General features: G+C 38.5%; 1 protein-coding gene across 1 annotated transcript in view; it reads right to left on the minus strand.

Moving 5' to 3' along the window:
* The window catches only part of LOC149193294 (tRNA ligase 1-like), a 317173-nt gene that overhangs the window by 71482 nt on the left and 220879 nt on the right, over window positions 1-24812 (minus strand). Inside the window, exons 24-25 of the mRNA XM_089407278.1 lie at window positions 935-1093; window positions 492-755 (exon numbers count right to left, since the gene is read on the minus strand). Of these exons, the coding sequence (XP_089263404.1) occupies window positions 492-755; window positions 935-1093 (423 nt within the window). The remainder of the gene's footprint in view (window positions 1-491; window positions 756-934; window positions 1094-24812) is intronic.

Raw genomic sequence — 24812 nt, forward strand, 5'->3', positions numbered from 1 at the left:
CTGAGCTTATGAGAGTGATTTGATGTGAAATGGATATGGAGAACTAAAATATTTATGTTTTCCTTAATTACATTATTATCAAGCTATAGGGAAATTTTTTCTTAAAAGTAAATTAATTGCTAATGCTTATACTTTTGTTGTAACATTGCACAACTGCACATGTAAATCGATTGTCATACCTTCTATGTTTTCCTTGTAAAATATTACATATCTAAATTTAAATTATCCTACAAGATGATTGTCTGTTAACAAATTCCAATTTCATAAAATCTTATAATGATTTCTCCACCTGCCAGGAGGCACTGACAGAAGCATTTTTTTAACCCTTTTACATGAGACTTTAGATGCACAGTCTCTGCTTCTGATTGTATTTTCTAATATTCCTAAATAAATCTCAAGCTAAGTCTATTTCATCTGGCATGCCTATTTTTTGTCACTTTGCAGGAAAATGTTTCAAAATCCTTTTACCAAAGAAACAAGTACCTACTCACCGTCAAATGAGGCCACTCATTCTTTGAAGATATCTTTTCATTTCCAATGCAACCCAAATGAGCTTCCAGCGCAGCAAGCTTATCTGAAAACAGGATTGCAGTGAATTCAACAGGGACTTGCTGTCCACGGAAAACACCAAAACTAGCAACTGCAGTGACCCCATGAGACCTCTTGTGAGCAAGTGTCACATGGACACTTTTAAGAGAGCTTTTAACATTATTTTCCTCAAGAAACATCTTAGCATGCGAATCAAGATCAGATATCTGCAGAAATGAAAAAGAAATATTAATAATGAAAATTCTCCCACCAAGTAAGGATTTCACCAAAATTATTACTGCTGAAATGGCCTTGCCATATCTTGCCTGCAAGTTTGTTCCAACTCTGAATCATTTTCACCCACATTATAGAAGAAAAAAAAAACTCCTTAGACAATAAATACTACCTTGTCAAGCAATGCTTTAGTTTCATCTGGGACCAAACAAACTGCAGCAAAAACAATTGTCCCAAGCTTACGTTTCTCAGTTGCAACCACTTCATAGTCTCCTTTTGCAATAGCTCGCAGATCATCCAACACATGCTTCACAGCATGTTCAAATGGGACCTACAACAGATAGTAGTGCCAAACATAGTTTTAGACTATAAATCATATCATACATATCCCACATTACACCTGAATATCCCACATTACACCTGAAGTAATTCAATTGCCTGCAAAATGTATTAAATTGACAGAAACTATCTTATGTCTAAAACAGGCGAGACTGACAATTCAGTGTTACCATTGATGATTTCACTAATAGTGAGTTCAATGATTATTCTATAGACATTACCCATTGTCATACCTAAAGATTTGGCAAGGTTGTCACACCATGCAAACAGTGGCAAAGAACCTGTCTTATGTTTTGGCAAGGTTTCTGGACTGAGTTGATCACATATTTTAGTGATGCATAAAGAGACTCCCAACTTTCAAGGGATGGCAGGAAGATGCTCCATAGGAATAACCACCAACATACAATAAGAATGTTATTAATATCAATGGGAACTAGAAATACAGCCAATGTGAATACACGGTCAGAGTGAAACCAATCCTATCACTATACCAAAACCAAACAGAGAGCTCACTAACAAGTCAATAGAAACACAAGACGTAGTGCAGACACGAAACCATGTTGACATCAAAGGATGCTGTGGCTAGAAGCAGAGTTAGGGGGTAGAGAGAGTATGACTCCCATTGAGCATAGAAAAAATATCAAAGCATGAGTGAAATTTCACAAATTATAAAAATAAAAATAAAAAATTAAACAAACAAAAAAAATTACCCGACATCCAATTACATAGATTAGCTGTAATCATGAACTTTTGGTGTAATGGTTGGATTCCAAAGGGAAGCAGATTAATTCTCATCAAGTCAATACTAGAAGCACTTCCAGTCTATTGGCATCTTTTTGGCTCATATTTTAAACGGTACATTCCTTTTGAACAGGATCAGGAAGTCATGTTTTAACTATCTATGGAAAGGCAGATGTGATTATAAGGGATCGCATTTGGAACACTAGAATGTAATTGCTTTGTTGAGATTGTAGCTTGGAAGGTGATTCTGCATGAATCGGGTGCCTTGACATGAAGTGAGTCACCTTGGTGAATTTCCTAAGCCAAGACTTTAGACGGCAATTTAATTTAATTGTTGGGTAACTTGTTATAAAAGGAAATAAGTTAATGACAGATTAACTTGTAGCCATTGATCTCAGTGAGTCGAGATCTAATCTAAACCATTGAGATTAGGGATTTTGTTTGAGATTGGGAATTTCTCTTCAGATTAGGGTTTGATCTTTTTAATAGGAGGTTTGACCCAAAGGAGATGCACATTCAATTTGGCACGAGTTGGGATTCAGTGGAGTGCAATATTTGATAGCGAGATCAAGAAACGGCTAGATCGAGTGAGCTCGAGCAAGAACAGGGCAAGCAAGATAAGCAAAGAGGCCATGTTTTCTCTTTGGGGGAGAGGTCGAGTTTCATTGTAAGCGAAAGTTTTCTGATGTGGATCATATAAAAGTCGAGTGAGAGAAAGACGACTGAGATCTTTTGCCAGTTATTTTCTGGCGCAAATTCTTGTGTAACTATTGTAAGAAAATATTTCTCCTGAAGCTGAATAAGAAGCCCAAGAATTTTTTATTTTCCCCACATAGGGGTTTCCAAGGTATTCTTGTGTTATTCTCTATTGCATGTGATTGGTTTCAAGCAAAGTCACCCGACACGGGGACATAGGACACACAAGACATGCAAATTTGAGTATCCAACACAAGGCACATAGAACCCCTGAAACAGGACACATAGGACATGTTATATATTATTATATTAAACGAAAAGAGAAAAATATATATATATAGATATATATAAAATTAATACTAAATAGATATTTTAATGAATTCATATTACACAAATTCTCATGATGATACAAATTCAAACATACATCTAGATTCTACATTGTAAATTTGTAACATTATGCATACAAATACAATCGTAACAGATTCATCAATGATCCACTACAAAAAAGACAAGAAATTGCAGTTTTCTCATTAGGTCATCAAAATCAAAATGTGTTACATAGGTATTGAGTTCTAAGGACTCCTAACTACCAATGTCAATGGAAAATAAAAATAGCAAATACAAAATAACTACAAGGTAGTAGGTAGTGTTGTCACCTAAATTGTACACTTCAAATGCGACAACGACTCAGGGCAAGGTTGTCACTCTAATCCCCACCCTATCCATTCTAGTTGTCTCCTTACAACGAGCTATGGGGGGTAGTCCCTATGGAATGTGAAGAAGGAGACCCTATTGGCAACCGACAAGTCCAACTGACATACCTAGATGGCCTAGCAACTTGATTGAATTAGCAAATTAAGTGATTTGATTAGATTTATTTTGAAGACCAATGCCTTGAATGGATCCTTGATGATAGGATCCTTTGAGTGACAAACAAAATTGTCAAACTAAGAAGGGATCTAACCATGCTAAACCAATCTTTTGTGGAATCTTGTAGTTACTGGAAACGTGTGATGAATTCTTATCATGGGATTGGATTGTGCAAACTTCAGTATTCTTCGAAACATAAGTTTGTTTTTTATGTTCCGAGTGGTACAAATACACGGATTGATTGAGATCCCTGCTCTTGTGATTCGGATGTCGATAAGGAGTTCTCATGATCTGATCTTCCTTGAACTATTTGTCTCAATTTCTTGGTTTACTGGAGGTATATGATTCCCTTCAGTTACAAAAGTCATTTCTTTAATTACTACATCTTCAACTGATATTTTTGCTGTTTGAATTGCAACATCTGAATATGTCTTCACTTTAGCTGGATTTGGATTTTGTCGGGACAGTGAGATTAATGGGATCTATGTTAGTTCCCCTTTCTTCAACTTGCATTGCTATTTCTAAGGACTTTGATGCTTCTTTTGTGATACGTTCTTCGAATTTGCTCTTCAATGATTTCTTATCATTTTTAAGTTTTTTAATTTGAGTGAGTAGACTTTGATTATGATTTCTAAGACGTAAAAGTTCTTCAATTTTTTATTTATCAATCTTATTTTCAATGTTTTGACGTTTAAGTTTCTCATTTTATAAATCTCTGATTTGTTCTAATAACCTTTGATTATTTTAAATGCAAATTTTCTTCTTCCTTTTCTAATAGATTCTCATTGAATTTCTTCTCGAGACATTCATTTTCTTCTTCTAATTTTTTCCTTGTATCTTTGGACTTCTTGACCTTCGCAAGTAATTTTTGACAATGGTCCCTTAGACGCAAAATTTCTTCGTCCTTTTCTTTTGACTTGTAAAACATATCTTCAAGATCTTTATATTTCTTTTCCGATACATTATTTTTTTTATTCAAGCTCTGTGTGTTCTTCCTCTAATCTTCTTATTTGTTTCTGTGTATTACTTTGATGTTCTTTAGTACTAAATAATCTCCGACATGTTGGACAACGTAATTTGCAAAGTTTTTGAATATATATATATATATATATATATATATATATACCCAATTTTCATTAATATCTCCTTTTTAATATTTAACTTACTAACTTTAATTGAAGTGCTTGAGACTTTAATTAAAGTATAATTCCCCTGGTTAAAATTTATAAGTTTTATTATTATTTTTTTATTTGACTTTTAATTTTAATAACCTATTTTCCTAGGATGAGGCCTTTAATTCTTTCACTTAATCTAATATAATTTTTGGTGTATTAAATAAACTTTATGGTCACCATGACTTGGGAATGCCCATGATCCTTTGGGACAGTGGCTTATTGAAGGTACCTGTAGCAATTTCCCATCAATTCAAATCTCAAATCCACAAATAGTACAAGTCTGCAGCGTATGAAGGCAATTACTAGTCAAACTGGCAGAGTGATCTGTTGATGTACGGACGTGTTGGACGGTTAATTGCAAGAGAGGAATGTTCGCAGCAGGTGGAAGGTTGTTGTGGAGAAGGCCAAAAAAAGTCTAGTGATGGCGATGCTGGTTGAAAATGGTAAATGAACAAGGTTTGTTTGGCGGGTTACGGCTTGAGAAAATTTCTAAAATGGAAATCCTACTGTAGTGATTAATATGACTTCTTCTACTTATTACTTCAGCGATAAGTTATCTACTGTACTCTTGCGGTAAATATCGAAACATGTTCTACTGCAGCCTTCACAATTAAAACATTGTAGAAATCAAATGTAAGTAAAATGTCGACACATATACAAACACAATGACACAATTACTTTTGGACAATTGTCCCCAAAAAAACCCAATGCGAGAAAACTAGTGCAGGAGATGAAGGTTTTATTATTCTCCAGCAAAAATCAACATGTACAAAATTTCACCCAACAGCATAGAACTGAGAAATATTTACAGACGTTCTTGAACAAATGTTTGACCGGAGAGGGAGGTTCCTTGACCCTCTGCATCTCTTTGGCTTGCCCAACGTCAATTTCTCTGGCTCTGGACTCGCCTGCGCAATGCCTGCGTCACTCAGGCCAGCGCTGCCTCTCCCAGCGTTGTTCCTTCTGTTGCTTTGTGTCTTCATCCTTGTCTCCCTGAATAATGTTGAACCCTCTCTGTCTCTCCTCCACCTGCAACTCTCCCTCTAAATTGATTTGTTCTTGTCGAACTTCGACCAGTGATAAAATCGATTTCTCTTGGGCAAATGAGTATCTGTCGATGCATTTTCCAAATGACCCTAAAGTCCCTTCTTATATCTTCCTATTGAGCAATCAACGACCTAGATTAAAACGTAATCAAAGGCTCAGATTGTTTTGACTTGATCCATGGCTTTTTCTAGAAGTTTCACCCTTGATTAGATTAATACCCATTAATATTTTAATTTTCCTAAGTTTAGACTTTGGAACCCCATTAAAAATATTAATTATTTTAATAAAATCACTTCTGGGTGGAATTTCCCAAAACGCTTTCTGGGTTTTTCGAATACTTGTGCCCAAGCCTCCCTGCAAAATTTGAGGCTCAGAGCACATCCGATGTTACCCCAAATCAACACTCCCTCTTAGCGAGGAATGTTCTCTAGCAATACATTGCTCTCTACATACTGCTCTCACTATGAAGCATCGTCTCTGCACTGCTGATGCCTAACATGTTTTCCATCAGCTATTGCGCCATTGTTGCCTTTGACACTGCCACTGTCAATGCTACATCTATACTGCAACCCCCTCTGCATCCATGTTGCTGCTGGTCCTACCACCCAACACATCTTGCTCCTGCTACTGAAATGGATTTTCAATCATACCCAACTGCTCTCTAAACTAAATAAACTTAGCTTTTTCGAGAGCCTTTGTGAGTATATTGCCCACCTGCTCTCCTGTGGGAAAATACTGTAGTTGTACTGCCCCACGTTGAACACAGTCTTTGATAAAATGACAACAGATATCTATATGTTTCAACCGATCATGAAATACTGAATTCTCAAAGAGTTTGATGCAACTCTGATTATCACAGTAAACCTTGGTCGCCTCCATCCTTTGCCTGAATAGGCTCACAAACAATTTGCTGAGCCATATGGCTTTGCACGTAGCTGTGCTCTATGTCACACGATTCGAGTTCGAATTCAAATTCGACAACGATTAAGTTCGATTCGAATTCGAATTTTCCGATCAAGTTCAAATGAGGTTCGGCATTAGGTTCGACTATACATATTTTTCAATATATATATATATATGACAAAATAATAGAAAATTCAAAATCAATCCATAAACACATGAATACAAATTCTTATTAGTAAACATACATGAATAATGTAATCATTCTAACATCTAGTTAAATGTAAACATACACAATAGTAGTTTCCAAAAAGAAATGACATAATTTTCACTCTTCAAAATTTAAATGAATGTCAAATACTAGTAATCTTTTAAAAAATCACATAATCAAAACATGATCAAAATTTAAACATACACATTCCAATACAACTATATTAAGAACTCATTGTAGGACATCTTCAAATTTCAAAATTTTAAATATCATCAAAGTCATCAACACAAGGCTAAGTGGTCTAGGTTATAACTGACAATATGTGGCAAACCTGGTGTCACAAGGCCTGACCACCCAATCAGCATGCGATATTTGACATTTTCACTTTTATTATTTCATTGAACTTGAATATTTATATTTTCATTGATTTTAAGATATAAATACAAACTTTGTTCCTGAAAAGTCATATTAATTGGCTTTGCACGATTTACTCAGGAATTACTTAAAGCAGTCACATTAATTGGCTTTGCACGATTTACTCAGGAATTACTTAAAGCTAATATCTTTACTGAGGAATGCTTAACTCTATTTCTTTTATTTTATTATATTATCTAATGGTAAACTTTGAATTATTTTTGTTGCTTTGTCAGCTTTCAATTTGCACCATTTACTCAGGAATTACTTAAAGCTACTCGCTTTTCTAAGGAAGGCTTAACTCTATTACTTTTAAAAAAATATGATTAAATTATTTTTGCTCGCTTTACTCAGGAAAGCTTAACTCTATTTCTTTTATTTTATATTTATTAAATTATCTTTTCTCGCTTTACTCAGGAAAGCTTAACTTTATTTGTTTTAATAGTTTTTATTAAATTGTTTTTGCTACTAGGTCAGCTAGCCGGGGCTTGTAGATATTACTACTTTTGGCTAAAAAAAATAATATAATTTTTCTGGGAATAGTTTTTAAGTGTGATATTTTTTTGAGTTTATCCATAAATTTCTAATTTTTAAAATTTGGTGATAAAATTTATAAATGTTTTTAGAATTTGTCTAGTTAAAATCGGGCGATAAAATTTATAATCCAATCCTAAGCTGTATGGTTTAAACTAATTTTTTAACCACATACATCATAAAAATATTTTGAGCCCTCAAAGTAAATATTCCGTTGTCCTTGTCCCCGAACAAACGAAATCCAATATTTCGTTGTCCTCGTCCCCGAACAAACGAAACCCATGTGTCTCGTATCCAAAGTCAAAGGAGAATGCCCAAAAATTTCCCGCTACTGACATGACATGAAGTTGAATATGTAAGTAGTTAAAACTCCGTACTCTTGTAGGTGTCGAGTTCGATTCCGATTCCAGGGAAGACAGACCCTAAGGTTACAGGTTAATGAAAACTCGAAGACTATATAGTTAATGTGATCTGCACTGCTGCGTGCACACTGGTGCGTCAGTGGTCTGTGACTGCGTGAGGGTGCTGAATCACGATTCACGACACTACGTCAACGCTCACTGCTCAAGCGGCAAGCCTCGGCCCTCAGGCTCACACTGCATGCCTGCACGTCTGCAAACTGCACAGCGCAATCAACTCAATACAAACAAACGCTCACTCAATACTCCCTAGTCCCGACAGTGTGTGCCAAAACGTTAGAGAGCCATCGTTTATAAAGAATTATTTGGCGGAAAGCGTTGCAGAAAAGCGGTATGCGGCCCCTGGTTTTTCTTCTAAATAGCCAAATAAAACCGGCGAACCCTAAATCGGACCTTCAAAAATTCGTTTAAATTCGCGTTCAGGTTCGATGAAGTTCGTTCAGGTTCGTTGAAGTTCGAGTTCGTTCAGGTTCAGCTTTAGGTTCGAATTTCAGGTTCAGCGAACCTAAACGAATTTCAATCCTTTTTTTCAGGTTCGCGGAATTTTGAACCTAAACCTTTAGGTTCACTGAACCCTGTGACATAGGCTATGCTAGTTGCCATATATTCTGCTTCTGCTTAGCTCAGTGATACTGATTTCTGCTTCCTGCTGCACCAGGATATCATCCTTGATCCAACACTAAAGTTGCACCCATAGGTACTTTTTCGGTCTACTAAATTACCTGCCAAATCTGAATCGGTGAACCCATTCATGCTAATATCCTCTCCTTTAGAGTTCTTCAACCCATATCCAATTGTTCCTCGTACATACCTAAGTATATGTCTAGATGCTACCTAATGCACCCTTTTTGGTTCCACCATGAACTAACTAAGCGTGTTGACCACAAAACAAATCTCTGGCCTAGTGTTGACTAGATACATAAGTGACCCAATAAGTTGTTTGTACAAGGTGGGATCTACTTCTTTATCCTTTCATGCATCGATTTTGTTCCAGTTGGTGATCATGGGAGTAGCCATGGGACGACAATATTGTATTCTAAATCTCTTCAGAATCTTTGTAGCATATCTTCCTTGAACAAGGAAGATCTCCCCAATCTTCTGCCAAACTTCCAACCCTAGAAAATAATGCATCAATCCCAAGTCCTTCATGTCGAATTCGACTTCAAGATTCTTCTTGCAGTCCTGGATGAGCCTAGATGATCCACTTAGAAACAGGTCATCTACATGTAGTACCAAAATAAGTGGCTCATTCTATACCCAATAAATAGTAGAGATTGGGATCAACGTCACTCTTGACAAATCCCAAATGCTGCAAGTAACTATCAAGTCAACCATATCATGCACTAGGTGCCTACTTGAGCCCGTACAAGGCTTTCTTTAACTTGCAAACATGAGACTTCTTCTCATGAGTTTCGTAGCTTTCGCATTGTTCTATATACACCTCTTCTTCTATCACCCCATTCAAGAATGTTGCCTTCACATCCATTTGGTGAATCTCCCGTCCCATTTGAGTTGCTAGGGATACAACAGATTTGATAGAGGTGTAACGAGCAACTGGGGCGAAGGTCTCTTCATAGTTCTATTCCTTCTTTCTAAGCATACCCCTTTGCCATGAACCTTGCCTTGTACTTCTCTATGATGTCATCTGCAGCATACTTGGTCTTGTAGATCCATCGTGAACCTACAACTGATCTATTTTCCGGTCTAGGTACTACTTCCCAGACATCATTCGTCACTATGGTCTTGTACTCTTCCACCATGGCATCCCACAAATACTTGGTGTTAAACAGCTTCCTCAAAAGCTATAGGGTTCTCCAACCTAAGCTACCAATGCTTGGTATCTATCTGGTTGCCTGTGTTGCCTCTTCTCAGCTCTAAGAACTCCGACACACTCCTCTACATCCCTTAGAGTCTGTCGCACTTCTCTGCTCGTTCTACCACTGGTGGTGGGAGGCTCAACCAATTCTTCCTCCTAATCTTGTTGTTCTGTCTGTTGAGAAGCATTTGCATTTCCTCCCTCTGAGGAAACACTGGTACTAGTCACAGTACTTGTCCCACGTGCATGCTCTTGTACCTGTCCTTCTTAACGTTCCTGTTTCTCTTGGACTAACAGAACATCTCCTAACTGATCTTCTGTAGGCATTTCACGAGATTTTCTGAAAGCTCTATCTTCCATGAACTTTGCATCTCGTCTTACTACAATCTTCCTACTGCCTGGAATGTAGATTCTATATGCCTTTGAGGTCTCATTGTATCCTACGAGATACCCCTTCTCTGCAATTTGATCCAGTTTGTTGCGCTTCTCATCTGCAATGTGGCAATAAGCCATGCTTCTAAATATCCTGAGATGATTGACTTCCGACTTCTTCCCTATGAGCACTCCTCTAGGCGTTCTCTTCCCCAATGCCTTATGAGGAGTTTTATTCTGAATACACACTGTTGTGTTGCAATCTTTTGCCCATAGATACTTAGGTAGATCCTGATCATACAACATGGCCTCGATTGCCCCAACAATAGTTCAGTTCTTCCGTTCAGCCACTCCATTCTGCTCCAGATTATATGGAGTTGTCCACTCTCTTTTGATGCCCTCCTTTGCGCAGAAATCTGTGAAATCTGTGTCTATATATTCTCCACCGTTATCTGAACACAATACCTTTATCTTTTTCCCTATCATATTTTCAACAAGAGCCTTGAACTCTCGAAAACAATCAAAGACCTCATCCTTGGTCTTTAAGAGATAGATCCAGGTTTTTCTGGACTGATCATCAATAAAAGTGACGCATCATTCGCCACCACTAAGAGCCCTTGTGGACATGAGACCGCATATATCTGAGTGTATTAATCCTAATACATCCCTTGCTCTATTGTTACTTGTGGGAAAAGTTGTTTTAACGTACTTTCCTAGTACACATCCTCTGCATAAGTCATTGTTGACCACTACATGTCAACTACCCATAGCAGTACACCCCCTTTTTCGCAAAAGGGATAGCGCTTAATCGACATGTCCGTACCATTCGACAATCATCGTCAGCCCGATCATGTTATGTTGTAAACCCAGTCCGCATATGTAAACTGTAAATAATCTTAGCAGATCTGAGTCATGTATGTAAACTGCCTAGGCAAACCTAATTTTCTAGTGATGATCCATGTTCCGGAAGGTTTTTTGTCTCACCGATCCATGATCGGCAAAGTTTTCCTTCAGCCTAACCCCAAAGCCAGAATGAATTTTGTCATTAGAATCTTAGGGGAATCCTAATGTGCTTCGAGTCCATGTAAAAGTAATTTGGAAATAATTCTAACTATTTGGTTAGGTTATTACAAATTGCTTGATCTGCTAGACTATATTTGTGTCGCAGAACTATGTGGTCTATGAGCGTCTATGTCAAATGGGTTTTCCCCCTTGAGATGTAAAATTGTAAAAGTCATGATGTAAAGTGTCTTGAGGGTTAGAAAATGTTTTATCCCCTCATAAGTCCTAGGTCCTAGGTGATTTTTCCAAAGGCTAAGTTCGAGGATCCAATAAAAATAATAAAAGATATAAATAATAAAAAATTATAAAATTAAAAAATAACTTAAAATAAAATAAAATTTTAAAAAAATAAATAAATAAATAAATAAATTTAAAAAATAAAATAAAATAAGTCAAAATTTTGAGAAAATAAAGGCAAAATTTTGATTTTTGATATATTAAAATGCATTTAAAATTTCGACTAATGAGATTGAAAGGGATTTTGATCCTCATCGACGGTCGAGATTAGTTTGACATGGATCACTCAAACTAGTCGTTGGGAAATTTTCCTTTAAATAGGGTGTTAGGGGTCATTTGGGATCATTGGATCTGTAAGTCTTGTGCTGAAGAAAGCTCTCTTTTAATATTTTTCTTGTACAATAAAGAAAGACTTTGTGGTTGAAATCTTGCTGGTGTTACTCTTCTGAAATGCTGTAAGATGTTTCATTTTTTTGCATAAATTTATTTTCAGCGATTGGTAATAGCTTGATGAAGAGTGATGTTGAACACAGGTATCTTGTTTACTAACTAGAGTTTGAACGGTAATAGAATTTCTGAAAATAATGGCAAGTATCTCCATTGGATTTGGATTTCAGTATTGTTTTTTCCCTCTTTATTGATAGTTGAAGTGAGCTGTGCAAGAAATCTAGATTGTAAAGATCAACGGGCGTTTGGGGAAGTTCTCGACTGAACCAGCCAACTCCCGAAAAGCATTTTCTTGAAGAGCCCAGCCAGTTTTGATCCTGGGTTTATCATTTAAATTTATCTTTTGAATGCATGAGAGGTTTTCTGAAGTATCTCATAGTAAATCTAAAATTCTGAAAATATTTCTGTGGATTATTGACAAATCTGGCTGCTTAGAGTCGTAAATCTGTAAATATTGTAATTGTTTGACTAGTTTGTAGGGTTTTAGTTTTAATTCTTGCATATATTATTTCTGGGTGTTTTGCTTTTGCTGTTACAGGTTTCAGATCTGAAGATATAATCTTGTTCTGAAGCCAGATCTAGGCCCTGGAGGGTAAGATCTGGCCTCAGCATCATTTTTGCAGGGATAATCTTCAACGGGTTTTCAATTTTTCTGAAGAAGGTCGAAGCTATCTGCTTGCTGGGGTTTCATTTCCAGGAAAATTTTCGAAATTTTTTAGGGAGGCTGTGTGGAGCTCCTGGATTGTTGCCAAGTTTCAGCATTGCTATCTTTTAGCTCAGCGCCCTATCTATCAGCTCATTCCCTCAACAATCTGCCCACGCTATCTTTTCCTCACGTCCGCTCTTTACGCAGCTACTCTCTGCCCAACGTCCAACTATGGAGAGATCGCAAATCTGCCATTGTGCTTCTACCTCTGCCCAGCTCCTTCAGAACTGTTGCCTCTCCAAAATTTCCACGTAGCTATATCTACCCTCGCTTGATCTGCAGCTCCACTCACATTGCCCTCACATACTTCCACCTCTGCCTTCAACAATCTGCAGCCGCCATTCGATTTTCTTTTTCCCTATGCTACTCCTACATTTTCTGTCGTCAAACGCCCTCCAATCTACATCAAACCTCTACTTGCATTCATCCAAGCTCCTCACGCTGCCATACCTGCAATATTTCCATGCTCCAAGTCATCAAATCTTCAACCCTCACCGCCTCAGACCTGTGTATTCACTCGATCACCCTCACTATCCATAAGTCTGCTCTTCGTGCGCAGTCATTCCCGTCGTCGTAGCTCTTCACGCTTCTGCTAACCCGCACCAGCAAGCAAACATTTCCTCAGTCGACTTTTTTTTGGTTTCGTTTCTAGCTTAGGATTATTTGCGTTGATATTTTCTTAGGTCGATTTAGCATTTGAATTTTAAATTAGAACATACATTTTTGTTTTGTTATATGATAGGGTGTTAGCTTTAGTTTTAGATTTTGATTAAATTTAGTTTAGGTTTAATTATATTTTACTTTATTTTCTATTTCATTTAGTTTAGTTTAGATTTGTGATTCTAGTTTTCATTTATTTTTAGTTTTTGCTTAGTTCAGTTTTGTTTTATTTGAAAATATAAAAATATAAAAAATATAAAAAGGGCACAAAAAAGTTCCTTTATTGTTTTAGACTAGATTTAATTTTGGTTTAACTTTTAGTTTAGTTTAGTTTAATCTTTATTTTTATTTTTAGTTTTGGTTTTGTTTCAAAATCATAAAAATCAAAATAAATAAATAAATAATAAAAAATAAAAATTCAGATTTAGTCTTGGCTCAAGAATTTGTCATATTTACGATTTTGGTGTATCTTTTCCGCTAAGGCTAAAATTTTGATGTGGGATTAATATTTATCATTTTTATATAGTTAAACATGCTTAAATGTTTATTTGAAGATTAGCTATATGAAAGTGGTAACTGATTAGCATTTAAAATTGCATGGTTATTTAAAGCATTTAATCTTTTGAATTTTAATTGCTGGAATATTGTTAAGGCATTGTGCATTTATTGATTATCTCGCATTTGGTAAAATTAATCTTTGTTTGGGTTATTTGATGATAAATGATTGTTTTACAAGGTTCATATTTCTGCAACATTTAATAAATAATCATCATTAACTCCATAAGGCATTGGTACATTAATTTCTAAAATCAATCAGGTGCTGAATTGCCTTGTTGTGTCTCCCAACCCAACTGGTCCACAGTTGGTCTTCCTTTACCCCATAGGGTCTACCCCCCTTAGCCTCAGGAGACGGTTTAAATGGGGAGATCGAGGATTAGGGTGACAACCCCCGGTCTGAGCATTGTCGCGCTACCTAGACAATCTGTGCGACAACAGTCATCATGTTCATTGCTTAGGACTGGTACCCCTATAATAGTCTCTTTAAGCATCCTTAGTGCTCCATGGTGTAAGTGTCCCATTCGCCTATGCCATAATTCATTTCACTCCTTTTCACCATTATAGTTGCTGCCTATCAGTGCCATTGGCTATTTGAGTTACAACCTATACAACTTGTTGCTTCGCACCCCAATTTTCTTTTTTCTCTTCCAGCCTGGATGTTTAACGTATACTTTCTTTCCGATGAAGTATACAGCATATCCCTTGTCCTATAACTAGGACACTGAAATTAGATTCATCCCTAATCCTGACACATGCAGAATATTGGTGGCTCAGATGTCGGTCCCTTCTTTCATCTGAAACGCTATGGTGCCTCTCCCTATAGGAGTACACTTCGTTTGGTTTCCCATAGTTAATTGGAAGTCAATTTGTTCTTCTTGATAACTCAAGAAATGTTCTTGTACTGTAGTCATATGAGATGAAGCCCCGCTATCAATGTACCAAACATCTATTGATGTTGAATTAGCTAAGCATGTGAATTCTTCATCTAATCTGGTAGACAAATCTTGGATATTTTGAGTATCCATATTGTGCCAATTTCTAACGCTAACCTATTCCAACAACTACTGTAGGAAAAATTGTGTGCCTTCCTAGTTGAGTCTTCTGTTACATTGCTCCTTCTACCACTGATGAATTTCAACTAAAAAGGCTTACCTCCCTGTCAGCTCACTCAAAGAGAGTTTTCCCACGAAATCCAATCTCTTTGGTTTGAACTGCTCAATCCTCTACGAGATTCGAATTTCTGCCCTTCCAGGGATTTCGAATTCCCTTCTTTTCTCAGCATTAGATCTTTTGGCTTTTCTCTTATGCTTCCCTGTAGCTCTGATACCATGTGAAAATCTCTAAAATGGAAATCCTACTACAGTGATTAATATGACTTCTTCTACTTATTACTTCAGAGATAAGTTATCTATTGTATTCTTACGATAAATATCGAAACATATTCTACTGCAGCCTTCACAATTATAACATTGTAGAAATTAAATGTAAGTAAAATGCTGGCACATATAGAAGCACAATGACATAGTTATTTTTAGACAATTGTCCCCAGAAAAACCCAACGCGGGAAAACTAGTGCAGGAGATGAGGGTTCTATTATTCTTCAACAAAAGTCAACATGTACAAAATTTCACTCAGCAGCATAGAACTGAGAAATATTTACAGATGTTCCTGAACAAGTGTTTCACCCGAGAGAGGGGTTCCTTGACCCTCTGTGTCTCTTTGGCTTGCCTAGCGTCAATTTCTGTGGCCTCTAGACTAGCCTACACAATGCCTGCGTCACTCAGGCCAACGTTACCTCTCCTAGCATCAATCTGCCCAGCGTTGCTCCTTTTGTTGCTTTGTGTCTTTGTCCCTGTCTCCCTGACTGATGTTGAACCCTCTTTGTCTCTCCTCCACCGGCAAATCTCCCTCTAAATCGATTTTCTCTTGCCAAACTTCGACCAGTGAGAAAATCGATTTATCTTGGGCAACAAAGTATCTGCCTAGTGCATTTTCCAAATGACCCTCAAGTCCCTTCTTATATCTTCTTGTTGAGCAATCAACGACCTAGATTAAACATAATCAAAGGATCATATCATTTTGACTTTATCCATGGCTTTTCCTAAAAGTTTCACCCTTGATTAGATTAATACCCATTAATATTTTAATTTTCCTAAGTTTAGACTTAGGAACCCCATTAAAAATATTAATTATTTTAATAAAATCACTTCTGGGTGGAATTTCCCAAAATGCTTTCTGGATTCTTTGGAATACCTGTGCCCAAGCCTCCTTGCAAAATTTGAGGCTTAGAGCACATCTAATGCTACCCCAAATCAACATAGCGACGTCCAATGATTATCCATGTTCTGTGTGTGATGGCGACTGCAAAAGGGTTGACAGAAGTCAGGCAGTGAACAACAACGACTGAGGTTTTTGTTGTTCACGTTTCGTATGGGCCATGGGTAATTTTTCTTTGCTTTTTTATCACCTTTTTTTTTAATTTGCTTTTTTTCTAATTGTTTTTATAATATTCTTTTAAATATAATCATTTTTCAATATATATTATATTAAAAAAAAAAATTACTATAATCCCTTTTTTATAATTTTTTATTTCCCTATTTTTTTAATAATTCCTTTTTATAATATTACTTTATATAACCATTTTCTTTAAATCACTTTCTTTTTAGGTTTCTCATTTTTTCATTTATAGCCTATGGCTTGACAGCTAAATGAAGAAGCTTCAAACTCTATGTAGCGAAACGCTTTAATCACAACAATGTTGATGTAAAGTTGATGGCCAAAAACTGGATCGGACTGCCTTTGCACAGCAATTGACCGGCCAGAGGATCGAACAACTTTGATACCAATGTAATGAACAAAGTTCATAAACGCAGCAGAATACTCAGAATATCTGGTATATATAAATATCCATTATAGGATAGTGATATTGATATAGAAATGTTTAGAAGATATGAGATGATGAGAATATTACAAATGAGGGCCCGTTTATATACCTAGGCAAGTGCCCTTTCATGAGCAGCCATGTCCTTGGAGACATTCCTCTTCATAACTAATTATTATTAAACTAATCATTATTACTAATTATTATTATTTATATTACTTTGGTATATTTTATTCATAACATTGTTCCATTGTTGTCATTTGGTCTAGTAGTTGTCCCTTAGGTTCCCCTCCTAGGTCTTCTTGTTGTCATATTATGATTGTGCTTCATTGAGTTTATATTGATTAGCTAATTGATTTTGAGTATTGTCTGAGGGCATTTTTATCTAGGGAAGGTAGATTGCAATAACTTGCAATCTCCCTTCCCTACACATATCTTGAGCACTTGTTCTAATTTGTTGTCCTTAGTTGATCAACAAATTCAACTTTGCATCTATATGCTAAATCTCCTTTTACACTAATAGTTGGCTTTCCAAGTGTTACTTGCGTTCAAAGGCAGCTTACCCAGTCCCTTTGGATATTGGGGACGTCTTTGCCTAGACCATCCACCTCCAAAGACCTCACAAAACTCACAAGTCACTCAAGCTAAGGATTTCCCAAGGACATCATTTGGCAATTGAAAAGGGGGTTTCTATAAGCCTCATACTTCTTCCTTCCATCTCTAAAATCAATTTATTTCAATTCCTATTTTTTGCTAGTAATGTTTTATCAAGCATTTGAGGTTAAAAATGTTGGGTTTAATCTAACATTCACTCATTAGATCAGCCCATGCAAGTTGATCTAGTGAGGAACTCCTCATACTATAAGTATATTATAACATCATTTCATCCATAAGCCTTCGAACACATGCAAGTCAAGTTTTACTCTTACATATTTCAGCATTTTCTCTCTTGCATGCTAGATTTTCCTCTTGCTGTCCTATAGGTGCTTTGAACACGAATTTGAATTTGGGATAGGGAGCTAAAGTGCATGCCTTGGAATCCTTTCCATTTGAACCTTTAATATTAATACCCTCTCCTCTCTATTCATCATCTTCTGTAAAAATTTCTCATTTCCCACCCCGGATTTCAGTTTCACCTTATTTCTCCCATATAGTTAAATGCCCTTTCCCATATCCATACATTCAACAACTGAAAAAAATAAATTTTTGCTGAAAACACAAATTCTGGAAATTTTACAGAACGCTGGAAAATGCAAAAATAAAAATCAGCAGGTACAAACAGCCATTATAACACATTTAAACACAGAGATTTTTGGTCAAGGTGACCCTGGAAAAACCCCCTACAACTCTTGGGGAAAACCAGTTCGAGAGCTCTTTCTTATTTCTGGAAAATGCCTTTTACAATGAGAAATATTCAGCAAACAAATTTTACAACTTACCTCGATTTCTGAGCCTCACAGCCCACTGCAAATTTCCAAACAGCAAAACAAAACACTAAAAACTGTTGTACGGCTACTATACGGACTGTACGGACCGCAGTACAGATGGCTGTACGGACTGTATGGATCTCGATTTTTGTGCAAAAAATCAGCTGTACAGCCCTTGATTTTTGTGCAAAAAATATGCCTTTTACTGTTTGCTCATTCAAATGTACGGATTTGCTTAAATGCTACCTTGGTATGTGTGCCAAGCTGCTGCCTCCTTCTCCTCCCTGTCCAAAAATCTCCCTTGCTCTCTCGCTCTCTCTCTCAATCTGCTCATGAAAGAATGAATGATATTTTCCTCCTTTACCTCCCTTAATCCAACCCTAAGTGACTTTTGGGTGATCCCTAAATCCAATGGCTGAAATAGATTGAGATCTAGGGTTGAGATTAAATGCTCATTTAAATCTCACTTTCTATTTTTTAATTCACCCCACTTTAATAAAGACCCACTTAGTCATTTATTTCCAAAGTCACTTTTCTTTTCTAATTTTTCATTGACTTTATAAAAGTCACTTTAAAATTAGACTTTAGTAACTTTATCACTTAAAGTCACTTTTAAATTAACTTTGACTTTATAAAAATTATAAAGTCACTTTAGGAGAAAAATTAAATTCTTTTGGACACTTTTCCCTAGGCCAAAGATCAAAGCCTAAGGGAACCACCTATCCTCTGGTACCAAATTTCGATACTCCCTCTTATCGAGGAAGGTGTTCCTCACCACACCCATCTTGTCTCTGAAGTAGTCATGCTTGCCCCGTGGTAAGGCTTTGGTAAGAATATCTGCAACCTGCTCATCAGTGGGAATATACTCAAGCTTCACAGCACCCTTCTGAACACAGTGTCTGATGAAATGATATTTGATCCCGATATGCTTTGACCTGTCATGAAATACTGGATTCTCCGTGAGTTTAATGCAACTCTGATTATCACAGTAAATCAATGAAGGTCTCAACGGCTGACCAAATAAGCCAAACAACATCTTGCGAAGCCAGACGGCCTCACAACTAGCTAGACTGGCTACCATATACTCTGCTCTCGCTGAACTCAATGCTACTGACTGCTGCTTCCGGCTGAACCATGACACTACTATCGAACCCAACCCAAAACAACACCCTGAAGTGCTCTTCCTATCAGAAACACAACCTACCCAATCAGAATCAGTGTAACCTGCCAATCTCACTCCATCCCCCTGCCTGTAGTCCAGACCATAATCCACTGTCCCCTGCAAGTACCGCAAAATATGTTTTGCAGCCACCCAGTGAACCTTCCTAGGCTCACACATAAACTGACTCATCGTGTTGACTGCAAAACAAATCTCTGGTCTAGTGTTGACCAAATACATCAAGGAACCAATCAGCTACCTGTACAATGTGGGATCCACCAACTCGGAATCCGAAGCATGAAGCTTCTTCCAGTTGGTGATCATCGGTGTCAACATAGGTCTACAATCCTCCATGTGGAATCTGCCAAGGATGTCCACAATATACTTCCCCTGCCCCAGGAAGAAATTCCCCTCCTCCTGCCACACCTCCAAACCCAAAAATTAATGCATCAAGCTGATGTCCTTCATCTCAAACTCTGTCGCAAGATCTCTCTTGCAGTGCTCTATGAGTCTCTCTGCAACTGTAATGACCAAGTCATCCACATAAAGAACCAAAATGAGAGGCTCCTCACCTATCACAATAAAGTAAAGGTTCGGATCTGCCTCACTCTTTGTGAAACCCAACCCCTGCAAGTATGTATCTATCCTGGAGTACCAAGCTCTGGGAGCTTGCTTCAGGCCATAAAGGGCCTTCTTCAGTCTGCACACATGGGACTCCTTGCCATGCACCTCAAAGCCCTGTGGCTGCTCAATGTACACCTCCTCCTGTATGAGGCCATTGAGAAATGCAGTCTTCACATCCATCCGGTGGATCTTCCATCCCATCTCTGCTGCTATCGATATAATGGAGCGGATCGAAGTATATCGAGCCACGGGAGCGAAGGTCTCCTCATAATCAACTCCCTCTACCTGGGAGAATCCTCTAGCCACAAACCTCACTTTGAATTTCTCAACGCTGCCATCTGCAGCATACTTTACCTTGTAAAGCCATCTGGAAGTAACCACAGATTTGCCCTGAGGCCTCGGCACCACCTCCCAAACATCATTCTTCATGATAGAAGAATACTCCTCCTACATGGCCTCTCTCCAGACTTGCTGGCTAGCTGCCTCCTCATAGCTACAAGGCTCAGAGTCAAGGATGCTGGTAACCATTGCCATATAGCTACAAAACCTCTCAGGTGGTCTACTCTCTCTGACCGGCCTCTTAGGCTCAGCAATAGATGTGGCATCTCTCAAGGTGTCCTGAAGCCACTTGGGCTTCCTCTTCCCTGAGTGCACTTCTCCCATAGGAGAATGAAACTCCTCCTCCCCATCATCATCAGGAACCTGAACTCCTAACTACCTCTCTGCTGTCCTCCTGCCTGCACCTGAACCTGTAGAAGCTGAGGTACCGTGTGAACTGTCCATCAGTGGACTCCCTAGTGAACTGCTCTGTGAACTGCTCTGCATGCTGCCCGGAGCACCACCCCTCTGGCTCGGTGAGCCACTGCTCACTGACGGACCTGACATCCTCATAGATGTACCTCCAGATCCTCCTAATCCCTGTCCACTAGATCCCTGCGACTGACTCAACTGCTGTTGAGGGTCTGGCTGATCCAGATACTCTAACTCCCATGATCTCCTAAACGCCCTGTCCTCCTCGAACTTCACATCCCGTCTGACAACCACTCTCCTCTGTGCAGGAATGTAAATCCGAAAGGCCTTTGAGGTCTCATTGTAGCCCACAAAGATACCCTTCTCTACGGTGGGCTCTAGTTTGGTCCTCTTCTCCTTGGGTATGTAGGAGTATGTAATGCATCCAAAGATACGAAGATGACCAATATCAGGCTTCTTCCCAGAAAAAGCCTCCTCCGGAGTCATGTGCCCCAAGGCACAATGCGGACTCCTGTTCTGCAAATAAACAGTTGTGTTGCAGGCCTCTTCCCACAAGAAAAATGGCAACCCCTGATCATGCAACATGGCTTTGGCATCTCCTACGATGGATTTTTTCTTCCTCTCCGCAACCCCGTTCTGCTGGGGGTTGTAAGGAACAATGAACTCCCTCCTAATGCCTGCCTCCGCACAATAGTCAACAAACTCTCCAAAGGTGTACTCTCCCCCATTGTCCGACCTCAGGGACTTGATCTTCCGACCTGTTTGTGTCTCCACAAGAGCTCTGAACTCCTGAAACTGCTTGAAGACCTCACTCTTAGTCTTCAAGAAATAAATCCAGGTCCTCCTGGAGTGATCATCAATGAATAAAACATAGTACTCATATCCACTCAAGGAAACATGAGACATCCGATCGCTCACATCAGAATGAATCAAATCAAGTATCCCAGTCGCTCTACTATCACTGCTGGGAAAAGGGGATTTGGAAAACTTGCCCATCGCACATCCTTAGCAAGTATCAAAGTGATCAGTACTGAAATCTGGCACACCTGTAGTGATCTCCCGCAATGTCCTCAAGGCTCCATGATACATATGTCCCATCCTGCGGTGCCAAATCTCACACAGCTCAGAACTGCTTACTCTGCTGTCGGTACTATAGCTCAATGCCACAAGGGACTGGAATGCAAACTTGTACACCTTTGCATGGCGTACACCTATCACTCTAGCTGAATCAACTGGAGTGCCCCTGGGATACATCAACACCTGTCCTCCCCTTAACAGTACCTCATATCCTCTGTCCTCCAAGGCTGAGACAGATATGAGGTTCTTACTCATCCCTGGCACATAGAGAACATCTGACACCTTCAAGGGAGGTTTGGACTCCCTCTGAAATGTCAGTGTCCCCACCCCGACTACTCTAACAACTCTGTCATCACAGAGTACTACCTCAATATCAGTGCCACTCTGAAAGCTCTGAGAAGTACTCACGGACTCCAGTCATGTGACGTGAAGCCCCACTGTCCACATACCAGATACCCGAAGATGCTCCGCTAATCGAGGGAAAAGCATGCTCCCTCTGAACCTGTGTGGCAGGTGATCCTGCACTAGGGGACTCATACAGAACCCAAACTCTCGGTCAAAATGAACTGCAAAGTCCTCAACCTCTGCTGAAGCTGCCACGTTCTGGTTCTTCCCCTTCTTCTTCTTCTTCTCCAGACACACAACTGCATAGCGTCCGATCTTTTGACAATTCCAACACTTCACCTTGGAATAGTCCTTCTGTGTATCACCCTGTTTACCTTTACCTTTGCCTTTGCCCCCACCATTGCTTGTGGAAGCCTGCTTTTTCCCTTTGCCTTTCTTGCCTCCTGCTGACAGTGCTACATCCTCATCCTTCTCAACTGGCTTGGTTGCCCCAAGCTGACCTTTCCTGATCTCTGTCTGAATGCAATCATCCCAAAACCTCTCCCATGTGGGAAGGGTCTCACGTGCACAAACCCCATCAGCAAAGTTCATCAATGAACGGGGGAGGTCATTCACTACAATCCGCACCAACTCAGTGGGTGGAATGTCCTCTCCAACTGCTGCCAACTCATCTCTCACATTAGAAATCTTTGTGAGGTATCCAGTTGCACTATCATTACCCATCTTTATAGTCTTCAGCTTCTCCTTCAGGACCATTTTCCGGTTCTCATTGGTACTCTGGTAGAGATTGGACAATGTTGTCCACATCTCATGGGCATTTCTCTTTCCTCTCACATGAGGAATGCAATGGTCTTTGACTCCGTCTAGAATCAGTCTCTTACCCTTGTTGTTCTTTTTACTATACTCAGCCAACTGAGTGGCATCAGTAGGCACAACAACAGGGTTCTGTGTGGTATGCACCATGATGTCCCAAACTTCTGCCTCCTCAAAGATACTCTGCATTCTCTCCTTCCAAACGTTGTAGTTTGTATGCCCATCCAACCTATCCTCCACCCTCAATCCCAATGACATTCTGCTGTCCAAGAACTGAAAAAATAGCACCGCTGTAGTAAAAATAAAAACTGTTGTTTGTGAAAAATCAGCTTGCTGGAATTTTCTGAGTGAAAAATCAGCAGGCTGTACTATTCTTCCTTGTTGTCCCAAACTGCACTTCAGCACTCAAGCTCCAATACCATGTAAAAATTTCTCATTTCCCACCCTGGTTTTCAGTTTCACCTTATTTCTCCCATATAGTTAAATGCCCTTTCCCATATCCATACATTCAACAACTAAAAAAATAAATTTTTGCTGAAAACACAAATTCTATAAATTTTATAGAATGCTGGAAAATGCAGAGATAAAAATCAGCAGGTACAAACAGCGATTATAACACATTTAAACACAGATTTTTTGTCAAGGTGACCCTGGAAAAACCCCCTACAACTCTTCGGGAAAACCAGTTCGAGAGCTCTTTCTTATTTCTAAAAAATGCCATTTACAGTGAGAAATATTCAGCAAAAAAATCAGCAAACAAATTTTGCAACTTATCTCGATTTCCAAGCCTCACAGCCCACTGCAAATTTCCAAACAGCAAAACAAAACACTGAAAACTGTTGTATGGCTGCAGTACAGACTGTACGAACCAATGAAACAGGAATCGCCGATTTTGGCGATTAATCGCGATTCATACTCAGGTCGGCGGTGAAAAGATCCGAGTCGAATCTCGGCGAGTCAAATCCGCGTACTCGCGAGTACGGCGATTATTTTGATTTTGTCGATTCCGCGTTTTCTTTTTTCTCCAGGTTGCAATGGTCGTGGAAAGCAGCAGCAGCAGATTGAGTTAGCGGCTGCTCTTTACCATTGCTCGTCATCTGTATAATTGTAACGAAATTGGAAACCCTAGGTTATAGAATCAACCATCGTAGAAGCCGCGAAATTCTGCTAAATATTCGATCGATGATCACGCTCCACGCTAGATATTTTGATTGACGATGATGAAATTGCATTGCTATAGCTACACCCAGTTCTGCTAGATATCTCTGGTTGTATTGTTACACATTTAACGTATATTTATTTAGGGTTGAACGGAAGCAATGTTACTTGGGAGCGGGAGCGGAAGCGGGGAGCGGGAGCGGAAGCGGGAGCGGGAGCGACCATTTTCAGAAGCTCCCGGTTTGGGAGCGAATCCCGGAGCGATTTTTTAAAAATATATATATATTTTATATTTTTTATATTTTTGATACATATATGTCAACAAAAACATGTAAAATGATGAATTAGATATAAAAAACATAAAAAAGCATAGATTGAACCATATAACAACAATCATCTAGAAGTTATAATCTTCATCAACCACGTCCGCAAGTTAGTAACATAGTAACATACAACATATTGAGTCTCATGATTCATCAATCTTAAAGTTTCAAGCTTTCAAAATTCAATATATAACATTTATCATCATTGATCACCAAAGTTGTACTTGTAAGCTAAGTGTAACCATTACAACAAATAATATCTAACATGAAATGAAATGTTATAAAATGA

Source organism: Pinus tabuliformis, chromosome 2_2 (assembly GCF_031772625.1).
Source record: "Pinus tabuliformis cultivar Carrire ecotype Pingquan chromosome 2_2, CPIR1, whole genome shotgun sequence".
In the NCBI taxonomy this organism is placed as follows: domain Eukaryota; kingdom Viridiplantae; phylum Streptophyta; class Pinopsida; order Pinales; family Pinaceae; genus Pinus; species Pinus tabuliformis.